Below are 24,902 nucleotides of genomic sequence, written 5' to 3' on the forward strand. Positions count from 1 at the left end.
TACAGCCCCTCATGAGTGATCTCAGGTCGGGCGTATACCATGGAGCCGAAACCGCCCTCTTCTCCCTTATTAACATTCTTTTCCTAGGAATGATAACATCAGGAGAGCTGGTCAGCCACTGGTTGATATTTGCATCTGCGCATACCGGGTCCGCAACATATGAAGGGTGCGAACCTTCCAAAACATTAGCCCAGCTGTCAGCCGACAGCCTAGACCAGGCTCTCTCCAAAGAATGAGCCTTTGGGAGAGGGATCGTAGCCCGCTTAATATGCCAAGTAAAAGGCACCAGAAAATGATCTGACCACGGAAGGGGCAAAGGAGACATGGTTTTAAGAAAGGGCATGTTAGAAAAGATAGGATCCAACAAATGACCCTTAACATGCGTAGCTCCTAAGTTGGAGAGATTCAGCTCAAAGGCTTTAAAATCACTCAACAGGTCTGCCGCTGTAAGATCATCGGGATCGTTAAAATGGAGGTTGAAGTCTCCTAACGCTAGAAAGTTGGCTGTGGAGGCAGCTAAAGGCATAGCAGTCTCCATCAGCGAACTCACGAAGTTACCCACACACCCTGGGGGGCGGTAGACCAATAGACCTACCTCCGACAGCGTAGATGAAATCCGCAGAGAGAACTGACAGCTCTCACAGTCTAGAACTCCTCCGGGCTGCGCCCTACACACAAAACTGTCTCTATAGATAAGGCAATGCCGCCCCCTCGCCCCACCGGTCTATCCAGATGGTATATAAGGAAGCCTGGGGGGAGAGCTTGGACTATGTCAGCTCCAGCACTCGACGTAATCCAAGTTTCAGTCAAAAACAGGACATCTAAATTCAGGTCCTGTATCAGAAAGTTAATCTCTAAAGAATTGCTAGGAAGTGATCTACAATTCAGGAGTGCCATAGCTAGGCCATTCCTACGCTTTCCTGACTCAGTTGACTGACAACTCCTACAACCCAGAAACGGTTTGACACATGAGTGCATGTACTTACATAAAACATCTTTAGGGGGGCGCAAAGAAAGGAGATCCTCGCCAGAGTAAGTAATCCTTATGGCATGTGCTTTTGCTAAGAGGTCTGGCCCTAAGCCCGGCTGGGCCCGCACGGGCACAGACGGGCTGGATTCTGGCGTGACTCCGGCGGTGCTCCGGCGTACCCGCTGCGCGTAACCGCTGCGCGTCCGCATGGCCTCCTTAAAAGGGGTCAAGCGTCCTTGTGACGCTCCCCCGACCAATCCGCTGTCGCCTCCCGCAGTCTAGCAGTCCTATACTGCTCTAAGATGGCCGCCAAAGTTCCCAAATGACATGGAAAGGACCCGCAAAAGCGCGGTGTAAAAACAATTATAGTGCAGGTGAGTGGGCCGATTTTAAAAACAGGGGAAAAGGCAAAGCAACCTCAAATTAAATATAGCAACAAGGACAGTATTTAAAACGCCTCTCAACCAGCGAAAAAGCAGCAAATAGCGCAGCGCGCTCTGACCGCTCCAGGGAGTCAGTCACTCCACCAGCAAGGCTTGACCCTCAGATTTGCCCTCCTTAAAAGGGGTCAAGCGTCCTTGTGACGCTCCCCCGACCAATCCGCTGTCGCCTCCCGCAGTCTAGCAGTCCTATACTGCTCTAAGATGGCCGCCAAAGTTCCCAAATGACGTAGAAAGGACCCGCAAAAGCGCGGTGTAAAAACAATTGTAGTGCAGGTGAGTGGGCCGATTTTAAAAACAGGGGAAAAGGCAAAGCAACCTCAAATTAAATATAGCAACAAGGACAGTGTTTAAACGCCTCTCAACCAGCGAAAAAGCAGCAAATAGCGCAGCGCGCTGTGACTGCTCCAGGGAGTCAGTTACTCCACCAGCAAGGCTTGTCCCTCAGATTTGCCCTCCTTAAAAGGTGTCAAGCGTCCTTGTGACGCTCCCCCGACCAATCCGCTGTCGCCTCCCGCAGTCTAGCAGTCCTATACTGCTCTAAGATGGCCGCCAAAGTTCCCAAATGACGTGGAAAGGACCCGCAAAAGCGCGGTGTAAAAACAATTATAGTGCAGGTGAGTGGGCCGATTTTAAAAACAGGGGAAAAGGCAAAGCAACCTCAAATTAAATATAGCAACAAGGACAGTGTTTAAAACACTTCTCAACCAGCGAAAAAGCAGCAAATAGCGCAGCGCGCTCTGACCGCTCCAGGGAGTCAGTCACTCCACCAGCAAATCCCCATCTGCTTCTATTGCACTTAGGGGGTACCAGAATCTGTCTCTGCAATAGAGCGTAAAGTTTGTCTTGCAGGACATAGAATTAATGTTAAAGTCCTTCATGCATTATGGTGCTTTTTCATTGATTGCCTTAGGTGTTTCAGTAAGACCCTTAAACTTCACCCGTGCCCATGGATGTCATTTAGGGGTCGCCAGTATTCACAGCTGTGACCCCTGTCTTGCCCCGTGCTAACCCTGGCACTGCTTTTGCGACCTCTTGCCTCAGATGTGGCAAAATCAGTGCCTGGAACACATGTGCAGCTCTTCGTGATGGACGCTGGTTGGAGCTCCACTTGCCTGGCTTTCTGTCAATTTTTTATTACACAAATAGTGAATAATATTATTCACTATTACTGTAATAAAGAATGAGGCTCATTAGCTGGAATATGACCCTATCTGGAAGATAAGGTAGGTAAAAAAAAGCTGTTAAATGTATATTGTATGCGTGCTTGTGGGTGAGAGTGTATTTATGGGCGCGAGAGTGTGTGAATGTGTTAGTTTGTGTAAGCATAAGTGTGTGAGTCAAAGTAAAGGTCCAATGGCGTGCAATGTCACTTCCGCTACCCCAGGCATTTTAGTGAATCGATGTACATGCCCTTGCCTCCATGAGCAAATAATGCAATGCTTTTCGAGTGGGTGTCATTTTTCTCTGTGGAGTATATTATAAACTGCTCTTACGTGAAGACTTGCAACTTTGATTTATTCTTGTTGACCTACCAACCCCAAGGGCTTTGGAGCAGGCCTGTCTAGCTCCCACAGTTGTTCTTGCCTCCTTAGGTGGATTTGCCTCACCCAAAAATGGTTGCCTCTCAGTAACAACCTAAAATATGAATTAGGAACTGCAACCATTGTTTTGGCTTGGCAGTCTTGGGACAAGCTAAATAAAGCAGTCCAGGATGTTCAACTTAATGTTGTCCTCTTATGGTGATGTCTCTTTGCTGAACTGTATTATTAATTCAGATTTCTTTCAGTATACAATCCGAACACACTGGCATGTACTCTGTTTCATCCTTATTTAGAGTAATCCTGTTATCTAACACCCACGGCCGACTGATACCGAAAGTTTCATTGCCAATGCTTGTTCGACAACTGCATCTTTAGGTAGGGAGAAAAATAATATGCATGTCATCCACATAGTTGTGGAAAGCCATGTTTGATTCCTGCAGGCGTTCATACGGCAGCTGAATGTATGCGTTGAAAACCAAGCGGGAAAGGCGGAAGCCGAGCAGCACCCCTCAAGCTCCAAGGGACGAGCTAAGGACAGAACCTCTCCGATGATATCAGAGGCATACCTATCAGGCATGAAACATGCAAAGAATGTGAAAGAAAACCCCGCCAGCGCCAATTTCACCTCATTTAACCTGCACAGCAAGACAGTAGAACACGGCGTTTAAACTCGACGATAAATCTTGCAGCATCAGGAGTGTTAGATACACAGGGCCAGATTTACTAACCAACACAGCACAGGAAGACAAGTTGTTGTGCTGGATTGGGTGAAAGAGAGACGCCAGAAATGTACAAGATTTACAAAGATATGTTGCATTGCTGCTAGCTGCTGCCTCCTTGTGCTGGTGCACCGCGTGGTGCCTAGCCCCGAAGCATGCACCCTTGCAACATGTCGCAGGGGTGCCTGTGTTAAAGACAGGATTGCTTTTGTGCAGGAAGGAAAAAGAAGACCTTCCTGCACAAAAACAATCCTTAAAGGCATTTCCCGTTTTCTATGTGTAATACAAAATGCATACACGTAAAAAAAAGGAAGTAATGAGGAGAAATAAAGAAATTTCTCCTCGTTACACCTGGGTCTGGGAGGTGTACTATTTTGACGCATTACCAGGTTTACAACTCTTTAGGAATATGAGAATGCACCCAAATTCTAGTCTGGATGCGTGGGAACGCCCATACTGCACCCATGGAACGTCTCCCTGCCACCAGGTAAAGCAAAGCATCGATACGCACTACCTTGTGTTACTGTGAATTTACTAAACGATGAATGTGGCTTTGTGTGGCTTAGTAAACCCCACTAAAGGTCTTGTGTTGCCTTGTGACAATTTACGTCATGCAAGGGCAACCGAGGCCTTTGTAAATCTTGCCTCCAGGATCTCTGTTTGCATCTCGAGTAGTTTTGTCTCTGTCCCTCAGATTGGTATGAAGCTGGATTGTCATTCCCCTGATCTGTGATGGTGTTTCAGGTAAATTTGTAATTGAGTTGTTGCAGCCTTTTTTAACACCTTAATAAACATGCATTGACAAAGCCAACAGATCTCCATGTAAAACCTCTTGGCTTTGCCAGTGCTTTTTTGGTAGAAGGCCACCATATTGTAGACACAGTAGAATAGCTGAATGAATTTTTTTATGCTTTAAGAAAATCCATACAAGGGTGACCACCTAAGATGTATGTGCATCCACTTTTGGCATATGAATGTACTGTCTTATGTGTCACGAAAATGCACTCAAATTTGGCCACTGTGAATACACCTGCTTTTGTTGTACTCATCTTTGAATGGATTTTTGTAAACATTAGACAATTAATCGCAAGATTCTTGCTGCACATGCATGCAGATGTACGCCATGGCCAGCCATATTTTAAATATTTATTTTTCGAGTTTGATATATATTTTTTTTAATTTTCCACATACTTTACCATAGGAAGAATCTGAAGTATGGGGCAAACTAGAAATATTAAAAATATGTTTATGTTAAATATTATTGTGAATTCATTTTATATCTTTATTTCAAATATAGAGCAAAATGAAAAGATGCAGCACGACTATTATCTTAACTTTTAATTAAAACGCTAATAAATGGAAATATATTAAATGCAAAATATTTTTTTGTAGTGCAAATCGAAAAATAAATACCCACCTAAAGAAAAATATGTTTTTTTTCGTTTCATTGATTTTTATTAAATGTTTACACATAATGGCACAAATATAGTGCCTTCAAAACAACTTTCCAACATAACAATCGATACCCTCCCACCACCCCTCACCACCACACCAGGTTGAGCACACAATAGAACATAGTAGCCTGCACATTGAAATTGATATTGTGAGTTGCACCATAGTTGTGTCAAATAGGCCCAAGGCATGGAGACTCTGTCTGAGGACAAGTCCTGCCCCGAAAGTCTGAGTTCAAGTAGGCAAGTACTGGGTCCAAAAGTTTGTGGAGGAGATGTGTTTTGTCCACCAAGTCATAAGTAATAGTTTCGTGGCTGAGAAGGAGTCAAAATTTATGAAGCCAAGGTTTGGTAAGTAGGAATGGTGGGTTTTCCCTAGAGTGAAAGAATTGTGTGTTTGGGGCTAAAAAAAGGTGGTAGATTTATTTACCCTGTGTACAGTGGGGTGGGTAAAATTCCTCTGCATGTCTTCCTAGGATCTCAAATTGAGGGAGTTTGTCTGAATATCGGCCCTCGATCCGATAGATCGCTGAGTAAATAGCATCCCAAAAGTCCTCCACATGGAGGCAGGACCCAAGGATATGCATGAGAGTGCCAGTGCCTCTACATTCACCCAAGCATGCCTCAGGATGGGCGCGTTCATTAGTTGCAGGTGGTGAGTGTGAGATGCCTGGCTATTGAGAATGCTATAGATATTAGAGTTCAAGTGTTTGGAAGCGGTGATGTGTTGGAGGAACATTTCACAAGCGGTGAGTGCCCGTAGTTGCTCGTGACTTAGTACTGTCGTGGGAGACCCAGTCGGCGGAGTTGGAGGTAGTAGAATTGCTAGGACTCCCAGATCCTATAATCGAGTTTGAGCTCCTCGCAGGTCTTTGCACAGTCCTCTGTAAAGAAGTCTCGGAGGTGAAATCAGCCTCTCTCTTTCCAGATTTGATAGGGTCATTTCGACAAGCCCGGAGTGAACTCAGGATTGTCTATGATGGGAGTGAGAGGGAAGGGTAAGGAAGCGAGGCTGCACTTGGTAATGATTGAGTTCCAGGGTAGTTCTAGTTATCAGGGAAACATATAAAAGTCTACCTCTTGAGCCTTAGGGGACCCCAGGGACTTTGCTCAATGCTCTGGAAGGAAGGTTCTGATCTATACAGTTTCCTCTTCAACCCATTCAATACTGCAGCATAGTTGGGACAACTAGGAGTAACAAAGTATATGTGGCATCCCTATCCCTCCTTCTAAGGGTGGTGGGTGCAAATTTTGAAGGGCAGTCTGGGATGTTTCTCTGTACAAATGTAAGTCATGCCAGCGGCTTCGAGGAGAACAGTGTCCTCTTTGGGGATAGGTAAGGGCATGTCTTTAAAGAGCTACAGGATGTGTGGCAAAAGGGTCTTTTTGAGGTCTACGATACATCAAATCCAGGAGAGCAAGTGGTTTCTCCAGGCCAACAGAAATGTTTTAGTCTTCCATAAGTGAGTGTCAAAGTTGAGTTAGGCACAGGCAGAATGGTTGGGCCTTATATGGATACCCAAGTATCAGATAGAGTTGGACGTCCATCTGAACGGTGTCGCTGAGGTGGGAGCGTCCACTAGAGTGCTCCTGCCCACCATAATCTGTACCTCAGATTTTGTCAAGTTAATCTGAAGGCCTGCCAACATTTGGAATTCCTCAAGAAGTGGAATTAGGGCCTGGAGAAAGCACCAGGGATCTGTGAGGGAGAGTAAAATGTTGTCTGCAAAAGGGGATACCTTGAAGGTGTTCTTGTAGAAGGAGATGCAGTGAATGTGAGGGTTCTCTCTGATGCTATGGAGAAGGGATCCCAGGCAGATATCGAACAAGAGAGGGGACTGGGAACAGCCCTGCCGAGTGCCCTGTTGAATCAGAATGGGGATGGTTGAGTGGCCATTGACTTTCACTTTTGCTTGGGGATTGAGGTACAGTGCTGAGATCCATTCCCTCTCCCGGTCACCCAGACTGAAGCATTTGAGTACCCCGAAGAGCATTCCTCAATCAACCCTGCCAACCATCTTTTCGGTGTCCAAGGATAGCAGGATGTCTGCCTTCACCTTCTTCTGGTGACATCAATAAGATGAAGGGCAAGTCTGGTTTTATCATTAGTGGTACAGCCGATTATAAAACCAGCTCATCAGTTTGGATCAGGTCGGGCATCATGGTGTTGAGGCAGTTAGCATGGACCTTAACAAGTCATTTCAGGTCTATCTTGAGGAGGGATATCAGGCAACAGGAAGGATAAAGCTTGGGGTCTTTGCCTGGCTTAGCTATTAGAGTCATGGAAGCTTCTGTCATACTGCTTTGGCCACATTTGCGGAGGCTTCTTGCTCCTTGGCCAGGGAGTTGAAGAGGTTTGTGAGGACCGCAAGGAGTTGGGGGGAAAAGAAAATGGTAGAAAAGTGGGGTAAAGCCTTTTGGTTCAGGGGCTTTGTAGAGCTTGAGTTGGCCAATGGCTGTGAGGATCACAGCTGCGGTGACAGGGGCATCAAGCTCCACCGCTGCTGAGAGACTTGGAAGGGTGACCAAATTTAGGAATGCTTCTCTATGTATAGCAGAGTTTGGGTCCATTAGGTAGGAATAGAAGGACTGGAAACAGAGGAGGGAATCATTAAGACCCTAATGGCCGTGCCATGGTTTCCCACCCCCATCCAAGAGGAGTCAAAGTGATTGGGCCATGATCAAAGATGATTTGAGTGTATTGGTCGGCCTACAGCAAGGTGTGCCACAGGCGCTTAGCTATGAGAAGGAGGTCGATATGAGCATATGTGTGATGTGCTGCTGACTAGTAAGAGTAGTCTATTTTAAGGGGGTGGCATGTACACCAGGCTCTCCCCTCTACAGATAGTTCCTGAGTTCTACCGTGCTGCTGCTGCAATTTATCTTGGAAGACGCAAGGGACCATCTTAAAATCACCTCCAAGTATGAGAGTGCCGTCTGCAAACGCCACTATTATCAGAACAGTGTCTCGTAGGAACCTTTTCCAGCTCATGTGAGGTACATGGATGAATGCTGGCCATACAGGGCTACCTTCCCAGAGACAGTTAACCGTTAGCCACTTCATATTTTTAGTATGTATTATTAATTATTAAAAGGGATGTATAGAATTTATTGTAATTAAATTAGTTGTTACAGTCATTTTTAAATTCAAAATAGGGAATTAAATATATTATTATTAAATAAGTACTAGTTTTATATATTGTTTAACATTAAATTATACGTTTTTATATGTTTTACTATTTTAAATAATATACTTTATTTTAATTCCTTACTTCCAATATTTTCTATGGGAGGATGTTGTAGTACTAGTGGATGGCACTGTTTGTCGCTGGGCATACTACTGTTTTTTTTTCGTTTTTAGTAGTAACTTATGTGAGAAGTTGGCCTGATGTATGCTGTTCACTAGTTATAGTGGCCACCTTGTATCAGTTCAAGCAACCCCTTATTGGTTATAGGTTAAAGACAACCTTTATTGAAAGCTATCCTAGTGGTAGTTATGCAGAGCAGCCTTTAGGCTAAGTCTTGAAGGAATGTAAAGCAGCTTGTTTTACCAGTCTATAATCTCTTGAGTCACTAAATGAAAGATATCCACACCAGGTATATATATAAAATGTATGTATTTATTACTAAACACACCCTCCTAGACTCTTTATGAGACTAGAGGTCAAAACACATAAGTTACACTTCAATAATCACATTAAAATAGCACAAATACACGTCAGGTCCTAGGGGCGAGCCAAACCATATACTAAAATAGTGGTATAAGAACCACGACTTAACTAGACACAAGGCCTAGAGCCTGTAGAATCACTGGGACCCCAAGGAACCACCCAAGCTAGTGACACAGGGGACCCACGGGGGCCTGTGCAGTGTGTGAACACAGCCGCGAGTTCCCATTAGCTTCTATGGAGAAAGTCGCGGTTAGATTTTTAAAGATTAGGGACACTTAAAAATGAGTCAGGACCAAAGACCTTTGGACTTAGGAAGTTCTAGGGCTAGCACCCACGGGAACACTGGAGTACTCATGTTACCTCACCCAGGGAAGCCGGGTGCATAGGTGTCTTTTAGTGTCGTGTCGCGTCGTCGATTTCAATGGGAGCTGGTGAAGAAGTGCTGCTGCCGTGAAGATGCGAAGTGTCCAAAGAGATCCAAGCCTGGATCGAAGGTGAGAAGAACCCGAAAGCAGAGGGGACAGAGTCTGGATCACTAGCCAGTGACCAGGAAGGCGATGGACAGATGCCCACCGATGTCGGGTGATTTCAGGTGAAAGAGGTGAAGCTTGACTCTTCAGCCATGTAGACCAGGAGGTGTTGAGGACAACCAGGAGCTGGATTCGAGCTGTCCCACAAAGGATGACAAGTACTGCAAGCCTTTGCAACAGCAACCCACACAGAAACAAGCCTTGGCAACAGCAACCCACACAGAAACAAGAAAGATGCTTCAATGCAGACCAGCAAGGTCTGTGGGACTCACCATTTGGTAGGGAGTTGGGGCACGTCTGGAGCAACCAGGGAAGCCCAAGGAAATTCAAAGTTACCCCATCAGGGACCCTCCAGTCAACAGACCAGGGATCGCAAAGGGACCTCAAGAAGAAACACAAAATGGTGGCCCACGGGTCACTCAGAATGACCAGGCCAACAATCTTCGGTGGATTTAGTGCTCGAGGGAGGGGCTACAAGTCAGCCCAAGCACGACTTCAAGAGACGTTGAGAAGTCAATGCACTTGCAGGAATGAACGGTGACCAGGAGTTCTGGTTCCACGCTACTCACGAGGGCTGTGGGTCTCAGCTTTGCTGGGGACTCGGGTCAGCCTCTGCGATGTCTGGAAATCCTCTTCCTGGGCTGCAAATACTTTGGAGTCCGGCGGGAGCTTCGATAATGAAGACTGGCAAATTGCTTCTTTGGTGCTTGACAAGCAGGGGAGTCACTCCTTGACCCCCAGGGAGATTTCTTCAGTTCTCTGGTCTTGAGCAGAGCGTCGAAGGTCCAGGATTAAGCTTCAGAATTTCGTCCAGGGTAATCTAAAGTTCTGGTGACAGAGGTTCCTTACTTATACCTAAGGAAGGGGTTGGACTTGCTCTGGGGACCCACCTATGGGAGGGTTTGGAAAGAGGGGTGCTACATACATTTTCTTTGTCCATTTTCGCACCAGAGCAGGGGCTGGAAGCCCCTGAACCGGTTTGAGCTGGACTATGCACAGGGACACCAAATAGGCCACCAGTGCAGGACTTCAAAGCACTCAGATAGTGCTCCCACCCAGCACCAATACACATAAGCCTGTCTGGGAGGTGGTTACACCTCCCTGTGACAGGAAACCTATTGTCCAGGCCTCCACTGCCAGAGTTTCGGTGAGCAGTAGGAGGCCAGACTTATGTCTGTGGCTGCAGCATCCATTTTGTGATGACAGAGCTCTATTAAGTTTCTACTGGGTATACCAGTGCTGTCATGTCTCTCCCTCTAGAAGGGTGGGATCATACTCCCACACCAGTTACTGGTGTGGGGGTATGATTCGAAGGTGTTTGACACCAAATACAACATGTTTCCGTACAGCCAGTCCCAAGTTAGCATTTACCGTTTGGTTACAATGCACTTAAGAGTATATGGTCATGCTGCACTACAAACAGCATCAGAGAAGGGTCCCCGAATGCTGCAGAGGGGCTCTGCTCCTGCAGGGGCATCCTCTCACATAAGAACCAAGCACTCTGCCTTCAGGATTGATAAGGTCTGCCATAGGAGTGACTTATAGGTTTATATGTGTGTATATATATAGTGATATAGGTAACCTATATCACAGTAAGGGGTGCATGCACCACCTTACCCAGGCTGCAGTAGCAGACCTGTGGTGTTATTTTGGGTGGCTTTCCAGGGATGGCATAATACATGCTTCAGCCCCTGGTAGGCCTCTGGGGTACCTATGCCCTGGGTACATAGTATACCATATACTAGGGACTTAGAAGGGCACCTCAGATCCAATCTGAACTGTACCTAAAGTACATGTAATCATTTTAGAGTGGAAGCAGCTAGGCTGGGGCCCTGAATAGCAGGATCCCAGCCAGACTAAAGTCGAAAAACAGTGAAACACCAGCAAAAAGTGGGGGTAAACATGTGAAGCAGATCCTACACTCCTACAACTTACAATCGGATGTTTTTCAATAAGGACAATGTAGTAAACTTCCTCAAATGTGTAAACTATTTAAAAGTGTAAGTAACTTTTGTGACTCAGGCCCAGGATGTTTCTGTACTTTTTACATGCATCTACTTCATTGTTGACAGCATATATTCTTGGTTCTCTGCATTGTTTTTTCACCTTTTTGTAGATGAAGATACACTTTAACGTTCTTTATTTGTTTTGCTGTAGAACGTGTCTATTGCTTACATTGGAATATTCGTTGGTGGAGATTACCATTTCTCGTGGTTCAATTTCCTTGGCTTGAATATTTGGTAAGTGCTGTTTAAATTTAATTGTCTTTTGAATACTTAGCATTATTTTTCCTGTAAAGAAGATTAGATTGAAGAGAAATGATTCCTTTAATAGAAATACGTGAATGCAAAATCAGGCTTCATTTACAAAACTTGCCATAGGGCAGCACTACAAGCCTTTCTCCTGCGCTGCCCTACGGCAAAAGAAAACGGAAGGAATGCGCAGTACCAATGAGATACAACACATTCCTGTCCTCTTTGCATGCGCCAGTGCTCAATTGGCTGTCATGCGCCAACACAGGTATCCTTGCACCATGGTGCAAGGGTGTCTGCATTGTAGGGATGATTGTTTTTGTGCAGGAAGGGACATCTTCCTGCAGAAATGCAATACATTTCTATGTGTGCTGTAGAATGCAGCACACATAGAAAGAGGAAAGAACAAGGAGAAATAATGTTATTTCTCCTCGTTGTGCCACCCCTACACCTCCTTTGAGACGGCGTAGGCTTTTGACGTATTCCCAGGTTTACAACTTGTTGTAAATCTGGGAATGTGTCAAATGGCATGGGTGTTACTTAGGATCACCCACTGTAATGCCATGGCACGTCTCCCCAGCGTTGTCTGAGGCAACACAGCGACTTGCGCTGTGTTGCCTCACTTCATATTACAAGGCCATGAAAAGTCGTGCAGGGTGGCTTTACGTGGCCTTGTAGATATGGCTAAGCCCTGTGTGCCACCGGAACATCACAAAAAATGACGTTCCGGTGGTGCACAGGGCTTGTAAAAGAGCCCCCAAGTCCCTTGTGACCTTATTATGATGATGGTCTACGAGTTTACTAAAGAAGCAATGGCGATGTGGCAGAGAGAAATTGTCCACACATCTGATCTGCTGCAGGTGTGAGAATTCCTGCCACTTAGTCAGCTGTTCCCAGTTGAAGCTAGAAGCCGCTGGAGGTTGCCGGTGCGGTTTCCCTGTGCTTCCCCTGCTCCCTGCTGCCGGCGCGCAGCTCCTGGTTCTTGCCACCGTCTGGGAGTGGGAGCGAGGCTGTTGCCTGTCGGAGGCTCTGAGGACTCACTGCGGTGTGAGGGCTTTTCTGAAGCGGTGACACAGGTGCGGCAGAAGCGGCACAAGCCGCACCTCTGTCCCTGCCGCGCCTGTGTCACCAGCAGAGGCAGGAGCCGCGCCTGTCCCCCCCGCAGCGGCAGGTGCCATGAGAATCTCACCTCAGCAGCAGGAGCCCCGCCTGTGTCCTTGCAGCGGCAGGAGCCGTGCATGTGTCCTTGCAGCGGCAGGAGCCGTGCTTGTGTCCCTGCAGCGGCAGGACCTGCGCCTGTCCCCCCCACTGCGGCAGGAGCCACGCCTGTGTCCCTGCAGCAGCAGGAGCAGCGCCCCTGTTACCTGCAGCGGCAGGAGCCACGCCTGGCCCCCCCGCAGTGTCAGGAGCCACGAGAATCTCGCCTCAGCAGGAGGAGCTGCCCAGAGCAACAGGAACCGCGGGATCCGCCCGACAGCCCGACAGTGGTAGGAGCCGCAGGAGCCACAAGCCCTCCCACCCCCCCACCCCCCCACCCCCACAGCGGTGGGAGCAGCGAAAAAATCTTCCGGCAACAGTGAAACCCCTTCAGCAGCGGCAAGGGCCCAAGCGATTGTTCTGCTGTGCCCTGTTGTGGTGCCCGGTCGCGTGATTCCTTGTGTGCTCTCTGGAACTTTGAGCCTGCTGTGTACCTTGAGGCCCACGACATAAACCGCAACACCCCCCTGGGGGTATTTACTTGAATTTGCTACTTGAATGCTTTTTTTCTTTTATTACTTTTGGCACTAAACTTGCGCCTATAAGAAAGAGGTTCATCCACAAAAAAACACCTGCCGATTCACCAGCGCTTTTAAAGCCAAATTAATAAAGAGCCAGCCACCGCCTCACCCGAATACCCACTGTCTCAACAGAATTAGGGAAGAAATCAACCAATTGTTTGCGCCCTGCACGGCATCGCTGAGTCACGATCTCCTGGGCGATCCCTCCAGGCGTATAGAACATTCTTACTAACCCAAGTAGCTCGGTCCTCCAGCGATGAGATCTGGGAAAACCAGGAAAGCCCCCTCTAATCCTTCAAAAACAGACATCAAAAAGAAGGTCTCTGACGATGCAGTAGCAGACCAATTGCCACCTGAAAACCCGGGAAAATTGTCGGACTCACAGTTTCAATCGGGTAATGCCACAGATACAGCCACAGATACTGCAACCGAGTCACAACCCCCACAGTTTCCAACTCAAGTTCAGCCTCTCCTCGTCCAACAAATAGCTAGCGGAGCTGGCGGAGTCGGTGTGCTCAAGGTAAATCAAAACCGCAAAGGTACGCATTTGAGATCTTCAGTCTCGTCAACTAAAAAAATGTCTTTGAGGGACTATTTCAGAAGCTCTGTATCCTCTTTAAAGTCAAGATCAAGCTCACTTGACATACCTCGGTCTCCTGCTTCAATTGCCTCATCCTTACTCTCAGCCCCAGCACAGCATCAAAAACTGGTTCAGCCCATGATCCATGTGTATGCCGGCGAGAAAGGCCTTAGTTCTTCGTTCTCAGGCCTTCCAACAAGTGCCGATCTTCAAACAAAAGAAGTGTCAGTGGCTACTCCATCTCCTCGGACTCGCCCAGGCTTTTGACCAGTCCTCCTTCGATTCACAAGCTAACAAACTTCACACATCGGCTTCTGTTTCCCCTCCACCCTTCACTGGATGCAAGTTGACCTCGCCAGACCATCACACCATTTGGATTCCTAGCCAGTTTTCTCCCCTAGCTAACAAGCCCCAAGCCCTTAAGGCCCATTCAACAGCAAACACCAAAGTTCTCACCCCGCAAGTTGCAACCCAGGCAAACAAACATTCAAGGAAACCTACAACGTCATCCCCAACAATTTCACCACTAATTGCCAATAGTTGCCGACAAAAGACTAACACAGGCTGGGGCCATATAACCATGCCCAATACCCACCTTGATTTATCCTTCTTTACCAAAGAATCCAACAGATCGAGTGTCAGCCCCCCATGTTTAGACATAAATGAGCTCTGGTTACAACTCCTCCAAACTCCACAATCCACAGTGTCAGCACTGAACTACCATTCAGACAAAATGGATCAACAGGTGGATCTATTAAACACTCTTGCTGTGCACATCGTAGGTATTGATCAAAAAATGGAGGCGCTCAACTCACTGATAATTAAAGTCCAATCTCAAGTGCAACTAGTTCAATCGGTATGTTGCTGCTCTCCTATTATCGAGTCTTTATCCTCATTGACCCAATTTCTGTCATCAGTACTAAAAGAAATTCAGAGGATCCCAGAATCCAGGCTTCCCGTCTCCATGCCACTGGCTCCTCTACATGGCAACACCCGAAACATCTGGATCCCGAGCGCACGTCCGACAAATCATCACCCGTTTCTTTACCATCATTAAAAGCAACAGCAGTCTCTAATACACCCATCGATACAACCACAAACGTCAAATCACCCCAAAAATCTGCCCATCGATTCTCAAAACGGGAAAAAAAAGACTCTGGAAATCCCGTAATAGGCCCACAGAAGAGCCCAAAAACGACTTTATAAACAATAAACCAGTGTCAGCACAGGCCTCGAGCTCAGTGCTCACTGTCCCCACTGGTCGGACGTAAGCAGCCCCGTCCCCAACGTCTCAAAAAGGCCTCTTAAAAGCAAATTGCTCAATAAAAACGGAGCCACTACATGCCCCAATGCATTACCCAGACGCAACATCTCAGAATAAAATTGGAGACACTGGAAACAGGCAATTACAAATCAATGAAGAGCTAATAACAGTTACCAGGTCCGCCACAACCACGCCCTCCCAAAAGCATTCAACGACCACCGAACCTTCCTCTCCACCTCAATTGATGACAAACAATCCAGGCTCACATTGCGCAGCTAATCCCACCAAAGAACTGGTCCACCAATTTCCGGCAATTCCATCCACCCTACTTCCCCCGGCATGTATGCGCAAAACAGTTTTTATCTCAGCCTCAACCAACCAAGTCAGCGAGCAATCCTCCCCCTCGCATAGTACATCAATTTCTCAACGAACACCAGAAGCTAAGCTTAAGCCATCTAAGTCCATGCCCGCTGAAATCCACAACCCAGTCATAGTCACCAATGAAACCAAACTAATCTTAACACCAGAGTACGTCTCTCAAGGCCCGCATGACATCCTAAATCGAGGAAACATAATCCGGCTCTTCAAATCGAATCCGGACCTGTGCAAGCTGGATTCTAAAGATATCCTTGCCATCAAATTCAAACCCAGCCTTTGCCCCCATACGGGAGAATCGACTCTAATCACACTAGCATCTAAAGCCATAAGGGAACTGGTCCAATCTAAACCTGACCAATTATAAAACTGGGGAATAATTATTACAACGCCCGAGTTCCCCAATACCCCTCAATACTCGCACACAGCCGGGTCCCAGCTTCAAGTACAAGTCATACCCCCTTCTCTATATTAAAGTCAGCCAGAAGCTGCTCTCCAGTCGACAATGACGAGCGTAATGAAGTCCAGCAAACCATCAGAAGTGCAGACTGGTCATGGCTGCCTGCAGCCCTATCCCAAAGCAGGATCAACTGAAATAACCTGGAACACGGTCTAACAATCTGTTCCTGGAATATCAATGGTCTTTCGTCAAAACTGCAATCTCCAGACACACTTGGATTCTTTATAAACACAACATTATTTTTTTCCATGAAGCCTGGCTATCAACGGGTAACCCTATTGAAGGGTACCTGGAATTTACATCGCCAGCTACAAGAAAGAGCAAGTTTGGCAGACTGTGCGGTGGGCTGTCTATCTACGTGGCTACTAGATTGTCAGCACATATTAAACAGCTAACATTTGAAGTTGATTGGGTCACTGGCATTGTGGTTGAAAATTCTTCATCAGAGATCTAGCTACTACTCCTAAATGTTTACATCTACCCATATACCAGTGAGAAAAATCCAAACTGGACTGCCTGACCGAAATGTTATGCAACATCTTAAGCACATACGGCAGTATACCATGTTTAATCTCTGGAGACTTTAATACCAACCTCTTTCATAACCAGTTTGAAGACCTAGGGATCATCCTACCAGCGGTCCCTCCACATCTCGCCACACAAACATTGCCGCCAGGACTTAGATCGTCTAAACTGGGCAAATATGCAGTCCTCCAATTTAGCAGAATAGGCTATATAGTAATAAACGGTCGCTCGTATACAGATACCCCCTGGCCTGGACAAGAACTAACGGCCGAACCCATTCATTTTTGGATTTTACATTAGGAAACAGAAAAATGCTCTCCCTAATTGAGCGCCACTACAGTGCAGCACTGGGGGAAAGCGACCATCAACCTCAAATAATAACACTATCTCTCAATATGCCTCACCATCATGCCCTTGCCCACACAACATCATACCGCCACTCGGAGAATCTAAGGCGAATGAAATGGTCTTCCAGCGTTGTCCCCACTGTCATGTAGAAATGCGGTCATCTTCTACGTTCACAGTGTGCAAAAGATGTGCCTATCATCGACGGCTGGGAAGCATTGGTAAACAGTTTATAGAATGAATTTCCATCCAAATCCTACCCCCGGCAAGATCCACCACAACTTTGCATCTCACCAGCAACAACAATGTTAAAATCACTAAGAAACGCTGCTCTACGCCGGACCAGAAAAAGCCCGGGAAACGTAATTTTATTCAACCACTACAAGCAAGCTCAAAAAGCTTTCAAGGCATCCGTGCACTCGGACAAACAATCAGTGTCAGACCATTTCTGGTTAAAGTTAGTCCACGCCAGCAAAAGGTCGAACACAAAGTTATTCTGGTCCCTTGTGAACAGTGGCCCACTAGGAGGCAGAAGACAAAGCAGCGCAAATATATGTGCTGACGACTGGACTGAGTTTCTATCTAATCACTTTAGAGAACATTTAAGTAGGATAGAGCACCCCATGCCCCATTCGACCTGCAAACTTTGGCCACCACTCACCGAAGACCACTGCACAGGCAGCACCGGCTCCACTACTACAGCTGAAGGTGTCCTGGATTCACCCATAACTGAGCAAAAGGAGCCACGAAACGATTCAACCCCAGAGATCTTGACGACACACGGAGTTTTAATAAACACCATTGCCCGTATAATTAGGAACGGCAGGTCCAACGGAGCCCCGGCCCCAACGGTCTACCTCAGGGCTTGTTCAAGTCAGACGAAACGCTGTGGCCAGGTCTCCTTGCACCACTGTTTCTACACTGCAGGCTCTATGACCACATCCCGGATTCCTAGAAAGGTGCCATCATTCATCCCATCTACAAAAGTGGTAAAAGAGATGATCCAAAAAATTACAGAATGATATGATCCAAAAAATTACAGAATGATATGATCCAAAAAATTACAGAATGATAGCCCTTCTCGATATCGAATCCAAATACTACGCCAGCATTTTACTAGAAGAACTGTCAACCTGGGCTGAATCATCACAGCGTCTCCCCTTCAACCAGACCGGCTTCATAGCTAATTCAGGCACAACCAGCAACCTATTGACATTAACTGTTTTGATGGAGAAGGCAGACATTCGTTGAATGCAACTATACTGCTGCTTCGTTGACTTCAAGGCGGCGTTTGATCGGGTGCCACGTGGCCGCCTATGGCAGAAATTAGTCCGCTGGGGTATACCCCCACCCTCCTACAAGCTATAATCCAACTCCACACACAGACCTGGATAAGGATAAGGTTGGGCGACGGGGCCAATGTTTAAAAAAAGATCCAAACAGGAAGCAGTGTTAAACAAGGCTGCGTCTTGACGCCCCTGCTTTTTAACCTGTTCATCTTGGACCTGTCTCCCACACTAGAGAGGGTTAACTCCCACCCGCCCCAACTGACGGAACCCATATCAGCAATCTGTTATACGCTGACGACCTTATGTTACTGAGCCACACAAAGGTTGGCCTGCAGAGTCTTCTTGACGAACTCCTTCCCTACACTCTTGACAATGCCCTCCAATTGAATCTGTCAAAAACAAAAATAGTTCATTTTAGCAAACAGAAGCAGCGGAAAGGCAGGTGGTTCTTCAATAATAACATTTATACAGTGCCTCACTATAAATATTTGGGAATTTTCCTTGACTCCAGAGGTTCCTTCACCAAACAAAAAAACGCCGTCAAGGCTAAAGCACTGTCGCTTGAGGTTGCGTCGGCAAAACTTTCAAAACATTTATTAGGGCCAAGCCTAACCCCTCTGCTTAAGGTGATGAAGGCCAAGATCACCAATTCCTTATCATACGGACATGAGATCATGATGGGCTCAACAAACATCATATTAAATAAATCAACCACCAAAATCTTTAAGCGAGCATGGCGCCTGCCGAGGTCCTCATCTCCGGCGCAAGTCAGATTAGAACTTGGCCTGCTAGATCACAACGGCGTTGAGGCTGGTGCTTTTATCAAGTTCTGCAACAGACAGCATAACTTCCGGGATGGCAGTCTTGAGTCTAAACTCTGGAATGAAATATCGACCAGCACATTAGCCAAAAATATCGGCACCACTTGGCCCACTCCCTACAGCTACTCGGAGTCACGGAATATTGGGGAACACCACAACAGGCATTAAAGACCGTAATTAAGCAAAGCGTTCGGCTCTGGTCTTTCCAATCTGACAGGGCAAAATTATCCAGAAGAAAACATGCCTGGGCTGTTGTTTCAGATTATAAACCAGGGGTTGAGACATCCTACGAGTGGCCCTTTTAAAAATATATGCCACAATGGCGGCGCCTCAGCCTTAATATCGAATGCAGGGAATGCGGCTACCACTCCGAAAGCTTGGAACACATATCCTGCACATGCCCAGCTCTGCTAAAAGACAGAAAGTCCTTCTATTGCGAGCAGAGAAGCACAAACTAGGAGTTCGCACATGTTGTCAGGCCATAATAGCAGCTATGAACCAAGAAAACACAAAGCTGAACATTCGGTTCACCAAATTTGTCATCAGAGCTGCTAAAGTGCTGGGGAAAGAGAAGGCAGCAATTAATCCGCTGGTCGGCCTTGCCATTTCTTGTTATAAAAACTCTAGTGGCCACCGGCCCCCTCCGCTAGGCCTATATGGACTCTGTTTCAGCATTTTAACACTAGCTGCCATATTTATTTGTCCCCTTTTCTAGATTTTCTTAAAATCATTCCGTGATTGTAATGTTATTCAACGAGCCTGATTCGTAAAAGACAAATGTATATCCGGACAAATTTTAATTTCAACTCTCTTTTATCCCAAGATTATTGCACTGCCCTTGCACTAACCGGGGTTCTTTTTCTTGTCTCTTTCTAAATCTTTGTATATGTATTTATGAGTCACATGGTTTTAACATTTTGTTATGGTTTTTAGTAATCAAACAATAAATTTGAATTGAATCCCAAATTAAATTGACCAGTATAAAAGCCATGCAATAAACAAGTTCACAATGCCAATGATAGTTTAATGTCTAAATAAAATGAGAGAGCCAGTAATCAAAATGTCTCAATATAAATATACTTTATCAAGAATTAACTACAAAACAAAAGAACATTAGTTTCCTGCAGGCCATAAAATGGAATGAAATTCCAAGTGGGAAAGGATGTGAAGGAAAATATTTTGATAACGTTGGGCAAGTCGTTGTAACAATCCATGTATTAACAAGCATTTGCAAAATCGTTGGGGCTAGCCTTTGATTTCGGACGCCTACCTATTGGCTTTGTCAATGTTTTTCCCCCAGCGCATCCCCATACATGCATAGCAGCCATCTTGAAATGTTTTTTCATTATTTGCGATAGAAGGATTTTGGCATTACCAGTGCCTTTGATGCCATACAAGAAGCTTTGGGAAAGCCAAAAGCACGAGCAGTGGTGGCAACCAGTAACAGGTAGCACTGACTAATAGTGGATGTTAGCGTGCACATCCTGGACCTGGGGTGGGCATAAAGGGAGTGAGGGGAGGTTGGCTGATCTGGGCAAGAGTGCAAAGGTTACTACATGTGACTAATAAATGTTCCACGAAATCCCATGGCTAGAATGACAGCCAAATCAGCAAATGGCAACTCAAAAACAGAGATCAACAACCAATGACTGATCTATTAGCCCTCTAATTATACTTAACCGACTTGCTAGAACAATTTGCGCATCTGAATTATTTCCCAACTCCCATACCTTACACATATTGATGTATGCTGATGCTGTTGTTCTTTTTGATCTGACTCCAATAGGTCTTTAACAAAGCCTAGGTTCAATCAATATGCAGCAACTCATTTTTTGAAGATTAATGCGACAAAAAGTAAGATTGTAATGTTCAGAGGTAAAAAATTGATATTTTTAGCTGGATATTAGGACAAAATAAACTACAAATAGCTACAGCATATTCATATTTAGGTATGATTTATTCTTCTGACTTGCACAACAAAAACCACTTCAGCATGCATGCATGTATGTAGAAGCTAAGGTAATGTTCCATGTGGGGGGCTTAAGCCAAGTTTACAGGTATTTAGGGAGAAGATATTTTAATTACTTAGCCGAAGTTCATAAAACCAAAATTCGTTCTACATTAACTTTTGTCTTTGAATGTATCCTATTTTCTACATGGTCCTTTTTAGACTAAAATACATGTAAGATCCAGAAAAGAATTGGGCATTAGGAGCTTCTGTTCCAATGGAAATATTGTGACTTGAGTTTCGCTTAATTAGTCCCTATGTACTGGCAAGCAGCAGCAGGTATTTGATTCCGCTGTCCCCGAATTCATGCCCCAGATGAAACTCCGAAGCACTTTTTGAAACAAGAAGACTTAAGGAGTATAGTTAAACAATGTACTTTTTTTTACCATGCTCTGGACTTGGTTCATGTTCTACTGACAAACCACAACTTCCCGTCTCTTGGCCAACTACAACTTGACTTGAAAAGGTCTATCCTTTTATTACATTTTCAGCTTTATATTTATTGAGGTTTTATATTCTGTATTGTTGATCACGGTAGAGCTCTAAATCAATGAATAAAACTGAGATTCTAATTATATTTATGATGTAATTCCTCCGGTGTTGTGGTAGTTTAATAGCAGATGTACAATAGTGGGGTGCACCTGGTAATTCTGTAATGCTTTATTACATTGAACATCCTTATAAACATTTGAAACGAGGACATTGCACATCACCATACTGATCATAAAAAATTTGATACCAAGAGTATTATGAAGAGTTTTCGCAAGTTGACTGCCAAAAGTTTGAAATTCTTTAGATAAACTGTTGATGACTGACTTCATTGTTTTTTTATGTATCTGTTCTTTTAGCATGGCAGGCGGACTTTCATATTCCTATATCACTCTACGAGGACATGCACACCCAAAGAATGAAAAATATTCTCCTGACTATATAAACGTTCCCCCATCTGTGAAGGTGTAAACATCTAGATATAATTTGAACACACAAGTTTGTGAAGCTGAGCTGCTACAGGATGACCCCTTACATCTTCTCAAATATTCAAGCTGCCCTCATCCCTTGGGAGCATTATCAACAGAAGGAAGGGGTTCACAGGCATTTGCATCTGAACAAGGAAATCCCTGGAAACCATTCCTGAAACCCAGCCCTAGACCCTCTCATTCTGTGGCAAATTTGTCCAATAACCATTTTCTTGATATATTATACAGATGCACTTGCCATTACACCTTTTAAAGTTGATTTCCTGATATTGTGAATTGTACTGCCGGGCGGCTTGGATAGATACCTTTACCCAGCTAATTTTGGAAAGCCTAAAACGGTCATACACAGTCTTTGTGGGGGTGCATTGTATTGAAGTTATTTTTTTAATGATTATTTTATTTATGTCGTTTTTTAATTAGTTTCTCTTATGTACCATGTTTTTTTCCATCAGGAAAAACATATATTGTCAAGTCTACACTTAACTGTACCCATAATTAAACAATGAAGGAACATGTTTTAAAGTCAGATTATAATATTAATTATTTAAAATTTGATGGCTTCTTATTCTGATTTTATGTGTATTTTTTCAATTCCCTGATGATAAAACTGTATCAATGCAAATAACCTATAATTAATGTTCTTGAATGTGAGCTGCATACATTGTTACATGTCTAGATTGTTCTCCTACCTACTTGTGTATATTGTGAAATGGCCCATATGCGGCCTCCTAATGACCCAGCCGTTGTCACAGAAAGTGGGCACTGCTGGGCTTAAAAAAGTACTTAGGCAGAAGGCCCATCCCATGCAAAATCTATTTCAATCTATTAAGGCTTGAATTGAACCTCAACCTGTCACCTGTCATTCCCCTTTTCTATTTTTGTCACACAACTTTTTTTATGAGACTAGCCTTACCTAATTGCAAAATCTGTTGTTTAGGCAGTCACACCACTAAGGACTCATTCTAGTCACATTCTCTGTCTCTGCTGGCTGTGCCACAATTTGTAAAATCCAAATCAGGGGTCAGTTCCTTTTTGAATGTGGCGCCCTCGCTTTGGAATGGTCTTCATTTTTGTCTGCTCTAGAGGTGGAATTTTACCTTGTTCAGAATGGCTGCTGAGTTTTTTTGCCACTGTTACTTGTGAGTTCTAGCTCCAGGTAGCCTTAGGGCTAAAGTCTGCACCCTAAAAGTTCCTATTCATTCAGTTATTAATTTTATGATACTCCATCACTGCAACAACATCTTTCAGCAAGAAATCTATTTTCTTAAAATTCCTTATATCATGTGGACCCTTTAACTCTTGCACTGCTCCACCCAATGTGAAACCCAATCCTTTCTTCCATGAGAATATATTCCTCCTGATGGCTAGTTTCTCTGCAATTTTGAATAGATCCAAAATCCCGATGTAAATGTGAGCAGACACTGGGCACCATGCTTGAGAACAAGTTAAGTTAATAGGTCTGTTGTTGGCCTCCAGCCATCTGGCAATTCTTTTTTTGTTTTGTCATGGTTTTTGTAAAAGGTTATTGTTTGGAAATATGCCAGGTCCTCATCAATCTAAAAGAAATCATTTGCTACAGGCCCATAAAATGTTTTTGTCTCATTAATAAAAAAAACTTTTATTACTCCCAGGCACTGATGGGAACTACTTAAAAAGTTAGTCAGTCTGGCATTAACTGCAGATCTCCTGTCTTTAAAAAAAGAAAAAAAAGAAAGAAAGAAAGACTGGAAGAACAAAAGAAAGAAAGAAAGAAAGAAGGCCGGCAAGAAAGAAATCATGAAAGAAAGAAGGTACAAAAAAGGGCAAGAAAGAAGGAAAGAGAATGAAAGAGAAATAAAGAATAGAAAAAGAAACAAAGAAGCAAACAAAGGGAAAAGAATGAAAGCAAGAAGAGAGAAAGAAAGAAAGAAATATAAAGAAAGAAAGTAAGAAAGAAAGAGAAGAAAAGAAAATGAGAAGGAAAGAACGAAAGAGAAGCAAAGAAAGAAAGAGAAAGAATGAAGAAGTAAATAAAAGGAATGAAAGATGGAAAGAGAAGGAAAGAAGGGATGAAAGAATGAAAGAAGGCAAGAGAAATAAGGAAAGAAAGGCAAGAATGAAAGAGATAGAAAGAAGAAAAGAATAAAGAAAAGAATAAAGAAGGAAAGAGAGAAAAGCAAAGAGAGAAAGAAGGAAGAGTGATGGAAAGAGATAAGGAAGGCAACAGTGACAGAAGGCAAGAGAAACAAAGAAAAAGAATGAAGGAAAGAAAGAAAGAGAAAGAAAGAAAAACTAAAGAAAGAAACATGGATAAAAGAAACAAGTAAAAAGAGGATAATTAATACAGAGCAGTTACAAATGTGCACAACGTGGTATGCTGTGAAAGCAACAATCAGAAAAGCAAAACTCCCAAAAGGAATTTACAACAGTATTGGCAGGAGATGAGATTTGATAAAGAGGGAATGTGCATCAGAAACATTCTGCTATCACATCAGGCTCTACACACAAAGGCAACACTAACGTAATTATAAAGTAACAACCAACGCACTGGCACTAAAAGGTACTAGCTTGTGTTCAGATGTGCTCCTTGTGAGAGACCAAAATTAAGACACTCAGAGTAAAGTTAAACAGTGGCTTAAGAAGTAGGCTTGCCCACTGCCTCATGTTACACGCTGTAATGAGTGGAAGCAAAATGTGAATGACACAACAACAGACCAATGGATGAAGAGAGGTGGCTTAAAGCCTCTTATGTAAGTATATTTTACATAGTTTAATAAAATCAAAAGGTTTTGGCTAAGGCCAGACCTAAAATTAGCCTCAGTGCTCCAATTTAATTCTAACTCGTAGACCTTGATATTTAATTCATCAAGAAGTTGATGCTGTCTTCCAGAAGCTCAGGAGCACTGACCAAATGGTGGAAATAA

General features: G+C 44.5%; 1 protein-coding gene across 1 annotated transcript in view; it reads left to right on the top strand.

Moving 5' to 3' along the window:
• The window catches only part of SLC35D2 (solute carrier family 35 member D2), a 316,836-nt gene extending 294,272 nt beyond the window's left edge, over positions 1–22,564 (top strand). The window contains exons 11-12 of the mRNA XM_085632885.1: positions 11,483–11,565; positions 21,871–22,564. Of these exons, the coding sequence (XP_085489011.1) occupies positions 11,483–11,565; positions 21,871–21,982 (195 nt within the window). The 3' untranslated portion in view covers positions 21,983–22,564. The remainder of the gene's footprint in view (positions 1–11,482; positions 11,566–21,870) is intronic.
• Positions 22,565–24,902: the final 2,338 nt, after the last annotated feature.

Source organism: Triturus cristatus, chromosome 2_1 (genome assembly GCF_964204655.1).
Source record: "Triturus cristatus chromosome 2_1, aTriCri1.1, whole genome shotgun sequence".
Classification (NCBI taxonomy): Eukaryota; Metazoa; Chordata; class Amphibia; order Caudata; family Salamandridae; genus Triturus; species Triturus cristatus.